At 35.3% G+C, this 17,874-nt stretch overlaps 1 protein-coding gene across 10 annotated transcripts in view; it reads right to left on the minus strand.

The window, feature by feature from the left end:
* Positions 1 to 9,740: 9,740 nt before the first annotated feature.
* Kdm6a (lysine demethylase 6A) overlaps positions 9,741 to 17,874 on the minus strand; it is a 150,921-nt gene continuing 142,787 nt past the window's right edge. For 5 of the 10 annotated variants that reach the window (XM_059251409.1, XM_059251415.1, XM_059251410.1 and 2 more), the window contains 3 exons: positions 13,620 to 13,746; positions 11,212 to 11,399; positions 9,741 to 10,150 (listed from right to left, as the gene is read on the minus strand). In XM_059251409.1, coding sequence (XP_059107392.1) covers positions 10,069 to 10,150; positions 11,212 to 11,399; positions 13,620 to 13,746 — 397 coding nt within the window. In that variant the 3' untranslated portion in view covers positions 9,741 to 10,068. The remainder of the gene's footprint in view (positions 10,151 to 11,211; positions 11,400 to 13,619; positions 13,747 to 17,874) is intronic. The other 5 variants (XM_059251412.1, XM_059251416.1, XM_059251413.1 and 2 more) reach the window with 1 other exon arrangement.

The raw sequence follows: 17,874 nt of genomic DNA on the forward strand, positions 1-17,874 counted from the left end.
GCGGAACTACAGAAGCCAAAAAGCAAGGTTAATACATTGAGGGACTTTCCCAGAACTATGGACTTTGATGGATTAGGTCTTAATTTTTATTTTGGCAGGTGTTGCTGTCTATGTTCTGAGTTTTATGGCCTGAGTGGTATAGAGTCAGTTGTGCTAAAGTCTGGGGGGGGGGTGCCTACTGAGGTCTGGGGGCCTGTTACACAACCAAAATATATCAGACATGGAAATAGAATAAATAAAGCAAAGACAACTACCACTATCAACCAATAACCACAGAAAACTGGCAAAATTTTAGGATTAAGTACAAACTTAAAATTTTACAAACATACAATAAAAAGTAAAATGAGGGGGCAGTTGGGGCTAAAGAGATGATTCAACAGTTAAGAGCAAGTACTGCTCTTGTGGAGGACCTGAGTATGGTTCCCCCAGCACCCACATGGCAGCTCACAGCCACCTTCAACTGTAGTTCCAGGGGTTCTGAAGTCTTTTTGCTTCCACAGGCTGTTGCTAACATGTGGTGCACATGAACTCCCACAAACACACACACTTCACATAAAAATAAATTATTTTTTAAAAATAGGGGACAGTGAGAGGAAAAAAGCAAAGTTAAATTAAGAAAATGGAGAGGAGAAACAAGAAAGATTTATTATTTGATTATAAAGCAAAATGTAAATAAAAGTAGATAAATATTGAAAAGAATAAAAATAGAGTAAAAAGAAAAAGAAGTGGAGAAGCTTCTTTTTGGGATATCTAATATTGTAATCTACCATGGTGGTGGTGTGTGTGTTCAGGGGGTAGAGGGTCATAAATAGAATCTATTGTAGTTCCTATCTGTTCCCACCATGAAGGATAGTGCTGTATTTTGCCTGAAGGATGGGCAGTCAAGTATATGCTGCCAGCATTAGGCCATATTAATGTTAGAAGCATCCCTTCTTTGTGTACTAGGAGATACTTTGCCTCTGACAGGCTTTGCAGCCTGTAGGAGAGGCAGGTGTCCACTCTGTTCAGCACTATCCAACTCTGCTTAGGGGTGTCAAACATCCATGCCTCTTCAAGAGGTAGACGTCCAATTTCTAGGGACTGGAAATAAAGGAAGGACATATTGGTACCAATATACTCTACAGGGTAATATCTCAGTGCCTTACGTCTGCATCTCTTTAACTCTAGAATAGTTGTGGTCCTGATTCAATTACAAATCAAGCTGGCTTTGGAGTTGGAATGTGGCTTTCTCCTCTAAACCCAAGAGCCAACTGGTGTGAAACAGAAGAAAACCAATAATCTAAGGACCATTGTTATCAAAAGTCTATTATAAGATTCAAATTTTCCATTTTGATATTAATAATGTTCAAGTTTTCCAATAGCAATCTCTGAAGTCTCCAGAAGGAAGGTAGGACCCCACAACAACAACTCTACTTGATCCAGAAAGATGCCATTGTACCTAAGAACATTATTCAATGATCAGCTTTGGACTGAAAACTCTTCAGGACAGTTCTAAGATGAGATGGTCCATCATAATACACCTCTAGCCAAAATCTCAGACAAGCTTATCCACTACTCTGAGACTAGCTGCAGGCTCTACAGCTAGCCCTATTGAGATCTAACTATCTAAGCTTTCTTACAGGACCCCACAGAGGTACTGTTGCCCCCTAAACAGCAGGAAACAATTCTAAAAAAAAAAAAATGATGCCCCTTCTCCCAAAGGTTTCATTTTTCTCAGGGTTATGGATGGATAGTCATAGGGTTGGGGGTGGAACAATAAACTTTAGACTCAGTATTCTCCTTCAGAAAAGAAAAAGGGGAATGGAATAGTATAATTAGGTAGATTGTTGTATCTACTAGTAAATTGATTTAGCAAACTATTAGACTTGGATAATTTGCACTGATATGGATTCTTGTATATTGATACAAATGTAAATTACATTCCTATTTAAAATAATTTGTATATTGATACAAATACAAAACAATATTTGTTGTATTGTACACATATTCCTACTCCTGTTTGAAATATTTTCTATATTTATACAAATATTTATCATACAGTATGTATGTTCTACTTCTGTTTAAGATATTTTGTGTATTGTCACAATTTTGAGGTCATTGGCCTTTATAAGGTACATCTGCTTACAGGCTGTTTATCTTGTTAATGTGAAGCCTTAATCCTCAGGTTATTTAGGTAGATAAGACTTATAGAACTATAGTCACTCATGCTCGTCATTTCTATAGTTATGTTAGTTAGGTTCTCCAGATTTACAGAAACCTATGTCAGATGGATAGGTAATCTTCAAATACTTCATAGACCTAGAGAATATGGCATTTAAATATTTCGATAGCTTAGAATTCTGTTGACGTGAGACACGATTGCTCCTGGCAGCACCGATCTGATCCTGAGAGGATGTTGGGCTTCTAAGACATTTCCATTCAGAAGTTTGTCTTCTTCTTGGCACAAAATGGCCTGCTGGACAAAGAACTGCCCTTGCCTCAACTGCTGACAGTATGAACGCTGTTCTTTCCAGGCAAGCAGGACACAAGGAAAAGCGACTACTGAACTCTGCCAAGACAGGGTAAGGTGGTCTTTCAAAATTCCTGCTTATGCCAGGCGGTGGTGGTGCACACCTTTAATCCCAGCACTCGGGAGGCAGAGGCAGGCAGATCTCTGTGAGTTTGAGGCCAGCCTGGTCTACAAAGCGAGTTCCAGGAAAGGCACAAAGCTACACAGAGAAACCCTGTCTAAAAAAAAAACCAAAAAAAAAAAAAATTCCTGCTCATGAAAATGGTCTGTCAGATATTCTAGGCCTCTAGCCAAATTGGATGCCCCAATGATGCTGAGAAACTTTAGGTGACTATACAGGCTGCCAGCTGTCTCTTGTCTATTCTCGCTAGAATTTTTGGAAATTGCTTGCTTGCATGTTTCGTTTTCTCAGGTATTATTTTCCTTCTCAGGTCTTTGATGTAGTTGAAGACTAGATAGTTACAATCTTCTCGTGTCTTAGCTAGAACATATTAGTACTAGAGTTGGAATCTTCAAGATAGGACAGCTATTGGAGTAATCTTGGTAATTTGCCATTTACCTATGTTCTGGACATTTCTGGACATTTAGCATGTCTTTCTTGTTTCTTATTCTTATTGTAGTTCCACTTTTGTTTATGTTATTGCCCTTTGTTTTTCCTGGACAATACTTGATAATCATTCTTATTGTATATAGTTTGCATTAAGTTTAGAACCTTATTTAGACGAAAAGAGGAAGTGTAGTGGTATTTGCTCTGCCCATGACCTTGGACTACAGGGCCTGAAGGAGGCAGTGTTTCCTGCTATTATACATGATCTCTTGAAAAGAGAAGATCACATGCCCTTTCTTGCTGCTCCTGCCTGAGAGGTGGTTTCACTCCCGGTCAGATCAGAGGATGACTTCAGCTGTCTACTCCGTTCTGTGTTCGTGAGTATATTCCCTTAATTTACCTTAATAAAATTTCCTAATACTTCTTAAATAGACTCACATGGATTGATCTTAATATTACCCTGACTCTTTTTTATTCAGTAAGTAACAGAGGAAACCTCTAACCTGCAGTCTTACCCAAGCAGCACATCTTGGAACTTTTGATGTTTATTGTAGGGTAAATCAAAAAGTATTAGGAAAAAAGACTTTTCACATTACAGCAAGGGAAAGATTTATATCAAAGGCAAGTGTGGAAATATTAGCTAGGTATGGTAACATATGTCTGTGATCCTAGTATTTGGAAGGTGGAAGCTGGAGGATCAGAATCAATGGTTAAAATCTAAAATTAAATGTTGTTGCCAGAGTATTTGTGTAGTGACAAAGATCACCCCCACAGATTACTCAGAAAGATTATGGTAGAAACATCCAGTAACCACCATATTTGTCAAATACACGTATATCTCCATGTGTGTATTGTTGGTACCAAAGTATGTGGATGCCAAAGGTCAGTGTCCACTATCTTCCTTTATTGCTCTCCACCGTATTTTTTCAAAGAAGGTATCTCACTGAACCTGGAGTTCACTGATCACTGGAGGAAGATACGTGCCACTCTGTTGGGCTTTTATGTAGGTGATGAGGTATCCGAACTTAGATCTTTGTACTTGTGCAGCAAGCACCTACAGTACACTGAGATATTTCCCTAGCCCTATGCTATCTTAGTAACAATATGAAGTGAGATATCTAATGTCCTTCTTGATATGACAAAATACCAGGTATACAATATTATCTGTTAAATGTCAGCTAAGCTAAATGATACAAGGAAATTTTTTTGGCTCTGATTCATGGAACTTTCTTGTAGCTCACTGGCCTTTTCTGGAGAATTAAATGGAGTGAAATCTAGGAGAATTCTAATTCATGTACTATGAATTCAATCTGATTTAGTATGACATATGGTAGAATAATTTGCGGGCTGTTCAATATTTTAATACACACAGAGAATGAATCAATTAGTAATGACTACAAGTTGGAGGTAGGAAAGGTTAAAGGATACAAAATAGCAGTTATGCATGATAAACAAATTTAAAATTCTAATGAATAACATGAACTAAAGTTAATAACCTGCTACCATAAAAGGGACACAGATCTTTAGCAACTCTTTTAAATCAATGTACAAAGATAGATGTTAATATGCTTCACTATAGTAACCATTCTATTACTTACATGCTTACCATAATATACTGGAGAAGAAAAGGAAACATTCAGGGTGACTGGGAGATGTTTTAATGGATGAGTTTTTGCAGTGCTAGTATGAGAATCTGCATTTGAATCCTTTGCATTCACATAAAGACAGGTAACCAGAGCATTTTGTGGGACAGAGAAAGGTAAATCATGAAAGTTTGCTGGCCAGTCAATGTAGCCAAAACAGCAACCTTGCAATTCAGTGGGAGACCCTGTCTCAAGGCAGTAAGGCAGAGAAGGCCTCAATGTGTGCAACACACACACACAACACCTGGAATTTGTATACAGCTCTTGTACTATCAAATCTTGGATAGTCTTTTTGCATCAATATTACTTATGGATTTGAACTTTCCCCCTGCTCCATATTCTAAATATCTTCATCCAGAAAACCTTAGTAACTAGAGATCATAGAATTTAATCCTGATTTCCATTTATTTATTTATTTAAAATGTTTGTGTACGTGGGTATTAGACCTGCACTTGCATCCTCTGTAAGAACAGCACATAAACTGTTGAGCCTTCTCCAGCCCTGACTTCCATTTATTCAACAGACTTCTGTGTATAATCATCTTAAATGCCCAATCAAATGAATACTTTTAATGAAAGATAATGAAATCATTAGTATCAAATTCTCTAAGGATAACGTTTTTATTCTGCCAAATGAAGCCTCCAAATCAGTGCATTCACTTTCTCTTTTCTCCCTCTTTTAAAATAAATATATTGTACTCATGCATTTTTGAAGGCAAGTATATTTTGGAGTATTGCTTCATTTAAACATACTTTTAAAATGCTATTTTTATTTTTTTAAATTGTATGTGTATGTGTGGGATCATATGTGAATACATATGATTGTGGAGTCCTGAAGAGGACATCAGATCTATTGGACCTGGATGGAGTTACAGGCAGTTGTGAGCTGCCATCTGTGGGTGCTGGGAATTGAACCTGGGTCCTCTGGAAGGGCAATACATGCTGTTAACCAATGATCCACCTCTCCAGCCAATTGAACCTTTATTTGATCTCACACAGTTATGAATCTTATAAGTCTTTATGGTCATTAGGAATCTGCTTGGTATTAAAATGTTTAATCACTTAATGTAATAGGTCATACATCCTTGGGTTTGTCCAGGGCAGTTCCATTTTATAGTTGTTGTCCAGCCCAATTATTAATAGTGCTCTCTTTCAATCTCAAGGGAATTCTGCTTTGAACTATAAGAAGATATGGTCAACTTAATTATAGACTACCAAGTTTAAAGACATCTTGATCTTGGTTAAAAAAAAATTCAAATAGGAAAGGTCCTTAATACAAACACAATGGTGGACTAAACATTAAGTGAGTCCTCGTTCTCTGCTAAGAAGTACGATCTGGAATGGGACTACAAAGTGGTACTTTTGCTTCCTCACTAAATAACCACTATCCTTAATGCAAATTACATGATCTCCATTTGACTCAATTTACTTATATGTAAACATGATGTTAAAACAGTACTTAATTCAGGGCTAAATGGAGGGAAGTACTAAGCAAGCACAAGTCCATAGTAGAAATACTGAAGCCAAGATAGTATCATTCTCATTTTACTGTTCCAACTTTTTAAAAAACAAAACATCACACAGGTTAGGCAGCACGCATATATGCAGACGCGCGCGCGCGCGCACACACACACACACACACACACACACACACACACACACACACACACACACACCAGAGAATAACTTGAGGGAATCTGTTCTCTTTCCACCATTTTGAGTTCTGTAGATCAAACTCAAGTTGCAGGCTTTGTGACAAGCGCTCTTCCTTTCCCCACGTCACCAGCCCTATTTATGGTTCTAAGACTGGTGATCTGCCAGTCACCAAAGAGTAACAACACAATTTCTTATCTGGAGGTCCTAGAAAGGCCAAATCTCATTCATGTCTCTAAAAATTAGTAGCTTTCCCAGCAATCAAGCTGTCACTTCACTGAAGTAGCTCTGGTAAATATCAACAATCAAACGGCAACCCAAGGGCATCTGGTGAATCCTTATCTTGGCTGCACGGTATGGTTATTTTTTCAAAAAGCTATAGCCTAACTCTAGTTACCTTAAGCTTTTTGCCCCTTTGCAGTTTGCTTTATGTGCTGATATTTGTATTGGATTTGACCCACCTGTTTTCTCATCTAACAGTTCCTGTATTGTCTTACTGTTCTTTAGCACCACCTCAAAAGATATTCAGCTATACTTGTGGTCCAGGTCACTCAATTTCAGACCCAATCATTCAATTGCTAGGTTTCATATTAACTGCAAGATGAAATACAAATATCTCATACGGCAGGAACAGCTTTCCAATGTTAGGTCCTTACCTCTTTTCAAACTTTCGCGTTCCTTTAACCTCAGCCGCAACACTTGGAATTCACAAATCATCTTGCCCTGTTAGGTGTAATAATGCTGAAATGCATGCCCCAATGTCACTCCTGCTACTTGATATTTCCTGTTTCCGAGGATATATTTATATGAACCTCTCTTCCTAGATGTATAAAGGCTAGAAAGCAGGAATCACATCTTATTCACATACAGGACAGATATGTGGAATTAATGAAAATCCACATAACTTTATGGCATGGCACATGTGTATTGCTCCCCTACCAGACACACAATAAAAAAATTAGTATTTCATATCTAGGAGACACCTCATTTGAGTTAAGCTACTAACATTACTTGATCCTCAACTTTGGTTGGTCAATTACTAGTACTCTGAAGGGTCCTAATTATCAATTTGTTACTTTAGAAAAGTGACTTAGATTTTATTACAAAATGCACCACCCAGAATTTTGCATTGATTTAACTTACGTTAAGTAAACTGAATTGCTATATTGATGTTCATTAAAAGTATCTTTTTAATTAGTGCCAATGAGAAAAAAAATTTGTTGCCACTCTGAATTAACATCCGCTTTGTAATGCATTCTGAGGTAAGCTTCTTTTCCTGAACAGTGTATGTGCTATGATGCATATTTGTTTCATCATTAAGCCATCAAGATAGTGTGTGACTTAATGGACTTACCTAAACAAGCAGTAAAGAAAACAAAACTATCCTATCTTCTAAAACCTGAAAAATGCAAACCATAAAGGCTGTTAATTGAAGTAAAGCTGTTTACAAAGAACTTCACTCAACTATTTATTTGAGAATAACATTGATTTGATTTCTACTCCCTATCTTCTCTACTTATTCAAAGACTAAGTTCCTAGCAAGTATTAATCTTGATATATTTATTTAAATGTGGATTACATAAAATCTCTCCTGTATAAAATGTAAGACAACATACGCATCTTGATAATAAATTAATCTTAACAAAATCACACAGAAGATATGTCAGTAAGAAAAACGAGAACAGAGTAAGAACAGTAGCATGTAGCTTTGCTCCTTTAAGGTTAGCTTACAATTTTTGTTCACAAAACATTTAGCTTATTTCACTCTGGAAACTTTTTGGATAGGTGGTTTTCACAAAGTAACCATTTAGACTATTTGTGGTTAAACATACTGATCAGTACTCACATAAATGATTTGGAATTACTCCTTCTTGAAGTTAAAAATAAAAAATGAATGCCAACAAACAATCTATGTTTACCAAGTTAGTAAACAACTGAATGAAACAGCTCTATGCTTTCAGTCCTTAAATTGTCCTAAGAAGACACACTCCAAAAACTGTCTGAAAAGATAATGTATTCAGTATGGCATTTTAACAGATAGGACTAGAGATTCTCTTCAGTTATATAAACTAACCAACTAACCCATCTACCCCCCTCCCTTTACTTACAGCATTCTGTTTCTTCCCTAATTTTGTGGAAAATTCTTTAAAACTGTATTATAAAAAGAAAATGTGTCCCAAGTACTTCAGAAAATGGAGGTACAAATGCAAGGTGCCATTATTACTATTATTATAAAATGAAATCCTAGCATTAATTTGCAGTAATTTGTGAATGCTAATATAGCCTAATATATTTTACTGGTGATATGGAATTTGTAGTCAACCACTCCACTGTCATGCATACAGGAAGGCATAAGATTTCAAAATTGCCTAATATTAAAAAATAAGCCTCTTACTAAATTTGCATTCTAAAACAGGGCCCTTCATCCTGGAATGTTTCTTTCCCCATATAAAATGCTGAGTAATATATAGGATTTGGCAGGCCTGTGTTAACTCCCTTTAAAGTTTTAAGTTCAATCACTATTTGTTTTCTATTATACTACATTTTGGCAGAATTTTTTTTTATTTGTCTGTAATTGCAGTAGTTGCAATTGAACAATAAACCAGTCTGACATTTTAGGTCTTGAAGATACATACCATATATATTTCTTTAAAAATAATCATACTTTTTGTAAGCAATACTTTACAGTAGACACCTCAAAAATCTACCATAGATGTGAAACTTAAAACAAGAGAAATTTAAGTTCTAAATCTTTATACATATATATCTAGATTTCTATATATATTATATATACAGACATAAGTATATATAAAATATATATAATCAGATTTGAAAAGTGAACAAAAATTGGGCACTATACATAAATTCTTTTTAAAACTCAAACAATAGAAAATTCTTTAAACATTAAACAATTTTAATAAAAGTTTCTGTACAATGCTAAGCAGTTTTATTTACACATAGAAAATGTAATAGGAGTAGTGTTTGAAATTACAGAACTCCTTAAAATTTCAATGGCAGGTAAATCTGGAAAAAATAACAGCATTCCATTCACAAATATTTTCAAGCAATAAATATGTATTTATAAATAGTGTAAATTTACATCAAGATTAGAAACAAAAATCACAAATCTGAAGTTTATTTCTTAGTCTATGTGCAATCCATTATCTTTGTGACTTGGCTGTTAATTTTTTTTAAAATGTTTTATTTAAGAACCAAAAGTATAACCATCATGGTTTCAAAACAAGACAGAAAAACATAAAAGCAGTAAAAAAGTTTCTTACTTAACTTTTCACATTAAAAAAAAGTGGACCAAAGAAAGACTTAAAATTGCTAACTAACTTACAAAGAAATGACCAGCTAGGCTAGTAGTTTTTTTTGTTGTTTTGTTTTGTTTTTTTCCCCCAAGGAAAATACTGAAAGGGAAAAGATAGATGAAAACAAATTCATCAGCCCAGAAATACAGAAATATAAAAGAGGTTTTCTTCAAGTCAGTAGTCTGTATGATGTTGCCAGTTTTGTCAGATATATACAAAACATGGGAATTATTTTATTTTTTCTGAAGTTCAGCTGATTAGCTTTTTGAGAGTCCTGACGTAGGAGCAGTACTCTCTCCCCTGTCCAGTTGGTTGACACTCCATACTTGGAAGGTTGCATAGACACAGTTTTCAGCCAGCAGCCTTACGAGATAGCTACAAAGACCAGTGGTGCAGAATTGGGTTACTTCCTGAATAGCAGAAAAGGTCTCATGTTCAATGTCCATGGAACAATATCAAGATGAGGCGGATGGTAATGGAGGAGCCTGAAAATAAAAGCAAGGCAGACTATTTTGGTGTACTCATCATTAGTTGTGCTTCTTGGATCACAGCTACAAATATATAGTTAGTTTATGAGATTAGAAGAAATCATTCTCTGTTAAAGTTCAACAGCCTTGCTACACAGTGTAACAGTATAACTTCCCTTATGATCTCTCCTACCTGGCCACTTTTTCTAAGAATCTAAGACCATCTTTATTTCACTGTGCCTCCAAAAGCTCTTGGAAAATTAGTTTACCACTTATATTGCTTTCTTTGACAGGGTTTTACAAAAACAATTTAACAAATTAACTACAATTTTACTAGTGACTGCCTTCCAGGATCTATCTTAGGCAGGTAATATATTCTTTTTAGTAAATTCCAAGTAATTTTCTTTTTTCTTGAAGCGATCTTGAAGACCATCCAAATGAAAATATCAGGAACTAAACTTCACAAGTTAGGTTTTTTATTAAATATGTGGAAAGTACTGGAAGAAATGAAAAATTCATAAATTATGTCTATAGTTCTATTCAGATCAGCTTTGTGTGAAATGCTTCCCATAAGCACCTGCTGCTTGCAATGAAAAACTTTGTGATTTGTGAGTATACTTGAATTTCATAAGGTTATACCACACGCCAGGAAGTTAAATGCTATTCAAATACTCCCATGAGATGAAAACATCTGCTAGTACACAATTTTAAACAAATTAAATTAGCCCTAAAAAGAGAAGTATATTTCAAAGCACACTCACTGATTCACTTTGTGGGCACTAACTATGTAAACAATCATTCCATCAACCAAGATAAAACGATATGAAAATCATGATAGTGTTGTAAAGCACACAGTTTTCAAAATAATTTTTTTTAGGTTAGTCTTTTCAAGAGGCAAATCAGAAATGGTATGTCAATTTTACAGGAATAAATACTTGGAAGAGAAGGTGGTAGGACCAATATAAATATACCCTCATGCAGTATCTTGAGCCAAAGGAAAATCTACACATTTCATTACCTCCCATTTACCAGGTGGCAGAACAAACACTACTGCCTCCCAACCCAGCTAATGTACTCACATGTTGATTGCACTTACTAATGTAAATTGGTCATAGACTTGCATCAGGTCCTCCATTTTGTACTGTTCTAGCACCACAAAATTTTCCAGATTTCCACTTGTTTTTCGTGCACAATCTTGGCAATGTACTATGTAGGTCTTTCGAGAATTACTCTCATTAGTGACAAAAAGCAGATCAAAAACCTCCACCTGTTTTAAACAAATGAAAACTGGAGTCAATAGAGATGGTGGTGTTTATTGTAGTGCTTCTGTGTAATCATGGACTTCTACTTTAACAGAACTGTAGACAGTTAAAAACATGGGAGGAGGGGAAGACTGAGACTGAAAATATTTACATTGTACCAAATCCCAAAACACAATAGCAGTCATATTTAGGGAAGTGACTGAAAGGAATAGTAAAAAGTCTCATAAAATTTAATTTAAAACTTTAATAAATGCCAGTTAATTTTAAATCCAAAACTTAGTTTTGGATAGTGATCAAGAGATCACTATTTTCCTTGTATGTCTCCATGACAGAATTCATCACAGGAGACCACATACAAATGCGTGCCTTTCCCCATAGACTGAGCTCTTTAAATACAAAGACTGGGTTCATATTTGCATTGCCAGATGATGTCGTAGTGCCTAGTGCTTACTCAAACCTTAAAATACACCTGTAGAATGAATGATTGTAATCTGATTATTTTACAGATGAGGAAACTGGCAAGTAATAGTGAGTAAATATTTTGTTATAAGCCTTATGTTTAAAAATAGTACTCATAAGTTTTAGAAATACATTAGAAATGATATATCTATCCTAAAATAACACTGTGGTGTAGGAATCATCCTCACATGCTGAGAAGCTCATGTGTTCATTTTCTGAGGTATAAAACAAATCTATTTCCTTATTAACATACTCTGATCAGGTTATATACCACTAAAATACCCAATGAATTTAATCATTTAAAATTAAAGTCAACACCAGAATCACCAGATTTCAAGGTTTGAAACAGATCATCAATATCCCCATCTGTGATTTAACTTCTTCAAGAAACTATTAATGAGAATGAGCTAGTTCAAAATTCCAGAGTTTATCATATTTGTCATTACCATTAATGGGCAACACCATGAACCTAAAAAGAGTGGAGCTGGAAAATTTGTAAGCATTCTTTAACTTGTCCCTCATTTCTACCTTTTAATGAGTTTCCTTGTGGATTTCATCTTCTAGATCAGTGGTTCTCAACCTATGGGTCACAACTCCTTTGGCAAACCTCTATCTCCAAAAATATTTACATTACGATTCATAGTAGCAGCAAAATTAGAGTTACGAGGTAGCAACAAAAATAATTTTATGGTTTGGGATTACCACAACATGAGGAACTTATTAAAAGAGTTGCAGCATTAGGAAGGTTGAGAACCACTGTTTATTTAAAATTTTGTACCATTTTAACAATCCATTGCCATGTTCTGGTCTAGCATAGGCAAAGGGATTATCTCTTACAAGATTACTGTAATGTGTCTCATTTTCTCTGTCCTCTCCAATCATTTTTTTCTTTGAAACATATCTGATTTTATTGACTTCTCAAGTTTCTGGTGGATTCAATGACTCTGGAATAAATGTCACATTATTTGACCACATTCAAGACACACTGAAAGCTACATGTCACCTGGATTTATGAGAAGAATCTGTACTGTCAGTAATGTAGCCACACTAGACTACCTATCCTCTTCTAAAATCATTCCATTTCTCCACTCATGGTACCTATTAAGTCAATCCGTATTCTCACTAGAGTTTGTAGCCTGTTGAAATCATACTCATCCTTCAAGAGTGGGCTAAAAGTTATGGATTTCTTGTTTTTGTGAGCTCTTACTGCCAATACCAGAAAGGAAAATTACATCAATTATTTCCCTCTCTGCATTTTCCTACTAAGCCCACCTTCACATTCATTATAGATGAGCAGTACTATTAGTTGATTGTAATTTATCTCCCTCCAAAAGATTTTAAGTTCCTTGAGACCAGGGTACCACTCTGTTGTTGCTCCTCTTGTACCCCTTGGCCACAGGAAAAGACTGACAAGTGAACTGTGAACTCCACCAGAGAGAACTAAACACCAAAACATACCAAGCTATACCAAACTCAACCCAGTTTATTGACATCTGTGTACATCAAGGTTGCTCCTAACCAATAAGGAAAATCTCACAACTTTCCTTATTGGTTAATGTTCTACCAGCCAAATGACGCTACAGTAGATACTTTTAAGATTAACTAATAATTAGTGAGATATTACACCATTAAATATTATTATCTGATGAGAAAATATAAAACTTGAACATAATGCTAATCACAGAAAAATGCATTACCAAAAGAGTATCGATTAAAAAACAAAAGCACCTTTTTATAAACAACTGTGGGCAAGAACTATGATTTACCTCACAAATGCTACAATAATGAGCTGGTTCTTCTTTTGTCCGCCCATGCCATATGATCTCTTTTCCTGCAGCAATTAGAGCTTCCCTCAATGTTTGACACTGCTTCAGAGTTCTCAGAAGACAATACCTAAGATAAGGGAAAATTACTCATTACTAGCAACTAAATATTGCGTATTTTTTTTCACCTAAGAGATAAACCAACTAGAAATAATGCCAAGGGTCTTCTGCTCCCCCTTCTCAGACATTTTTGAGATCTATCTATCGCATATAACTCACTATGCATTTGAGAGTGGCCTCAAGCTTGTCATAATCAATCTCACCTCTGCCTTCCAAGTGCTGATATAATAGGTGTAAGCTACCAAGCCCAGCTCATTTGTCAGTTTTTCAGATATTATCAGATTAAAAAAAAAATAGGCCAAATGTTCAGCAACTCTAAGGATGACAATATCATGCCATTTATAGTTGAGATTAATTGATATCTGAACATCACAACATAAAGGTCTTAATATATAAAAACTGACTCCTTGTTTAAATGAGTTGTTAACTTGGGTTCTTAGCTGGGCGAATTAATTAATCTCTTCAAGCATCAATTTCCCCATCCATAAAGTAAGGGGTCTAAATTCCAGATATGAACAGCTATGATTCTAGGCAGGCAGGAAGACACATCATCTCTATTCATACCACCTAAACACTCATTAACATTATCATCTGTTTAGCTGTTTAGCTTCAAAATAGCATTTTTCTTCTTAATGCCTAAACTGCAGATATCTAAGGAAGATTTTTAAATTCAACTATACTCCTATAAAGGCAAACAAAATAATATAAATAAAAATGAATAAAAAAATAACCAGGCACGGGAACTGTATCTGGTATTTCACTTGCCTTATGCCAATTAAATTCCCTAACTGCTCAGTTAGGAGGGTTACCTGTGTTTTGCAGATGGATGGAACTTGGGCCTCAGTACAACTAAATTTCTATGAAAAAAAAAACAAAAAAACCAAAAAACAACAAGCCACTAGACTAGTTGAATTAGGGGTTTGAAAAGCAGGAAGCCTCAAGCTTCTCCATCTCATACTGTCGTGTTTCTTCTTTTTGGGTACTTTCCATGTCCTATTCTCACTCCCTCTATCCTCTCACCCCTGCCCTGAAACACAAGAGACTTGGATCTACAGAGTATTATATTAGTCTTTATTCATAAAATGAACCTTCAATGCCATTAATTACTTTGGTAATGCAGCTACAGTTAGAGGGTGCTAGGAATAGTCTTCTGCAATCATTACTCTGTAATTTTTATTTTCTGTTACAAGAGTCTTAGAAAAACTTAAGTTTTCTGAAAATGTAAAATAAACTACACTTTTTCCTTGCTTTCATTTTTCCTTGTTTCATTTTTAACACTGAAATTTTGTGTTTAGAAGCTGAAATAGAGAATTTAGAGACAAGCAATGGACAGGCTTTTAAAAAGATGTGATTTAACTGCAAATCAAGAGATTCAAGGGCAACGAATCTAGGGAAATCACAGAATCAACATTCTCATTATCTGACAGCAGTTAAGATTTCATTTTACTAAGAATTAAAGAATAAATCAAATAACAAAATTGTCTAAAATTTAAAAAAATGCTATTTTTTTTATAAGTACATTTTAAGAACAGGGTCAGAAATTATTTTAACAGCTAAAGAAGGACATTCCTGTAACAGTCAAGTCCTGCTTTTTAACTGTTTGGATGAAAAACTAAAAAACAGAGGATAGCTGGGTATAGTGGTATCTACAATCTTATTAGCATTTAGGAGGCAAAGGCAGGAAGAAAAGTTTAGATCAGCCTGAACAGCCCAGTGAGACTCTTGTCTTACATATACATTAAAATAAGAAAACAAAAGACAACCACAGAAGGATGCTGAAAGCATAGTACATTTGAAGTTACACAGTAGACTCTAGTCCAGCCAAAAACTGATTTGAAAAAAGAAGTGAAATTTTAGAGGACAGCTTCATAAGGAGAATGAAAATGAAAACACTATATTCATAAACTGACATGTTGAACCAAGCTATCCAGGATATCATGGGCACTAAAAGGAGAAAGAGAGAATTTTCAAATGAAGGGAGATTTTCTATTCCATAGCTGAAATTTCTTAGTTTGACTGTATCAATTTAGATTTGGGCAGGAAGACAGGGAAAGACATCTTGTGCAAAGAAGTAATGCCATGAGGTAAAGAACAATTTTTCAAACACAATTTCAAACAATTTTTCTTGTAAAATTTTAATTTTCAGGTGAGGTTTTAGGGACAAGAGAGTAACAGGAATGAGTCCACTAGTGATATATAGAAGCTAGGAACATACGGAACTATTCTGACATTTTAGGGGCATCTTGATTAAGTTTCTACATTCCAGAAGAAACGACATGGCACTTTACAAATTTTAAGCATTCCCAGAGGTGGTTGGACAAGACAGGTCTCTCTTACTCAATCGGCAACAAAAATCAAGCTAATATCTTCAAAGCTCTCATACTACCCATCAGATCAGGACTGTTTATCCTTTGACAACAGTGGGTATCTGAGTATCACTATGTCATCTAAGAGTTTCATTTAAATCAAGCACATGGCTGAAAATCAAGGTCTCACTAAGTCAATAATAAAATGAGTAGTTTAAAAAATTTTACTTCCCGGACAAAAACAAGCATAAAAGCAAATATGCTAATCATGTGACCAGGGGAAAAAAAGGAAACAATAACAACAACAAAAATACTCCACAATTATATATTAAACCCCAGCAACATATTAGAAGGCCAACAGGATTATACTATATATATATATACACACGTAGTGTGTATACTCTCTACGGATTGACCTTTGCGTGTCACCTATGCAGTGTTGGGAGAAATTCTGTTCAGTTATAACTGAACAACTATAGAACATCTCATTTGTAAAATAGGAATCAGAGAAGTTAACACTTAAAAGTCATTTCAATTTATAGCTTAAAAACTCTGTACTAATCATAAACTGCAAGGTAAAAGAAAAATTTTTAAAAACAAAAACTTTCAAGTCAAGTTAACTGTTTTATGAAATGAGTTAAGTAATCAAGATAATATTTCAATCACTTACTTGGAAGACTGAAACAGAATGAGTGGATTTTAAAATCATGAGTGATGCTGACTTATTTAAAGAAGTATAGGCAATTCCTTCTAAAAAATGATAAGTAACTAGTAGATCACACCAAGCAATACCACCATTTCCTATTATTAACCTACTCCGTACAAATACAGGTTTATCTGAGACTGGATAGGCCACTGGCCTTGAGGAAAATCAAATATTACTGTTTTGCTAAAGGAATATAGCAGCAAAATGACTTCTAATGACATTCTGCTATACCCAAACACCAGTACTTTGCTCAGCCATCAGAGGAACTTCCTCTTGTAGTAGATGGGAACACAGTAGGCCCACAACTCAATAATGTGCAGAAAATGAGAGATTTTGGTATACTCAGTTCTAAATGGGATGTCTTCATCAAATCCCTCCTCTCAAGGCTCAGGGAAAGATTGTAAGAGCCACAGGGGATGGATGGCTCAAAGGAAGCAGTGTCTTCCAGATATAACAGGACTGGTTGATGCACATATGAACTCAAAAGACCAGCAACACACACACGTTCAAGACAAACATGGTCCCAGCACTGAGAGGGAGAAGTAGACACAGTCTCCCAACCTTAATCAAAAAGTTATCTACAATTGATACCTACTTGGCAAAGGAAAAATTAGTTGTCTCCAATGAAGGCTCACTGGGTATATTAACTATACTTCATGGTAGGCCTCATGCCCAGCAGTAGATAGATAATATAAAACAAATTCAACTCAGTGGTATTTTTGTAGACTTTTTATCTCATATTGCTTTGCTTGGGCATTTTCTGTCCTACTAGGTTTTTGCGTATATATTTGGTTTCTGTTTTTGCAGGGGTGTGTGTTTCTTTTTTTTTTGGGGGGGGAGGAAGAAAGGGCATGGAATTGGGTGGACGGAGGGGTGGAAGAGTTGGGGAAAAGGAAAAGCATGCTCAGAATTTATTATATGAAAAAGTTATTTTTTTTTTCCAGGGGAAAAAAAGAACACTAACAAATTTAAGGGTCAAAAAGCAAACAAGGGGAAAGGAATGTCTTCTTTCTGAAAAGTATTTCTTAATGGCTATTTCTATTAGCAATGTAATCTATTGCTCAGTATGAGTATTGGGTAATAATTATACATATCACTTTTGAGATAATTTTTGCTACTGTGAAAA

The sequence above is a fragment of the Peromyscus eremicus genome, chromosome X (assembly GCF_949786415.1).
Source record: "Peromyscus eremicus chromosome X, PerEre_H2_v1, whole genome shotgun sequence".
Classification (NCBI taxonomy): domain Eukaryota; kingdom Metazoa; phylum Chordata; class Mammalia; order Rodentia; family Cricetidae; genus Peromyscus; species Peromyscus eremicus.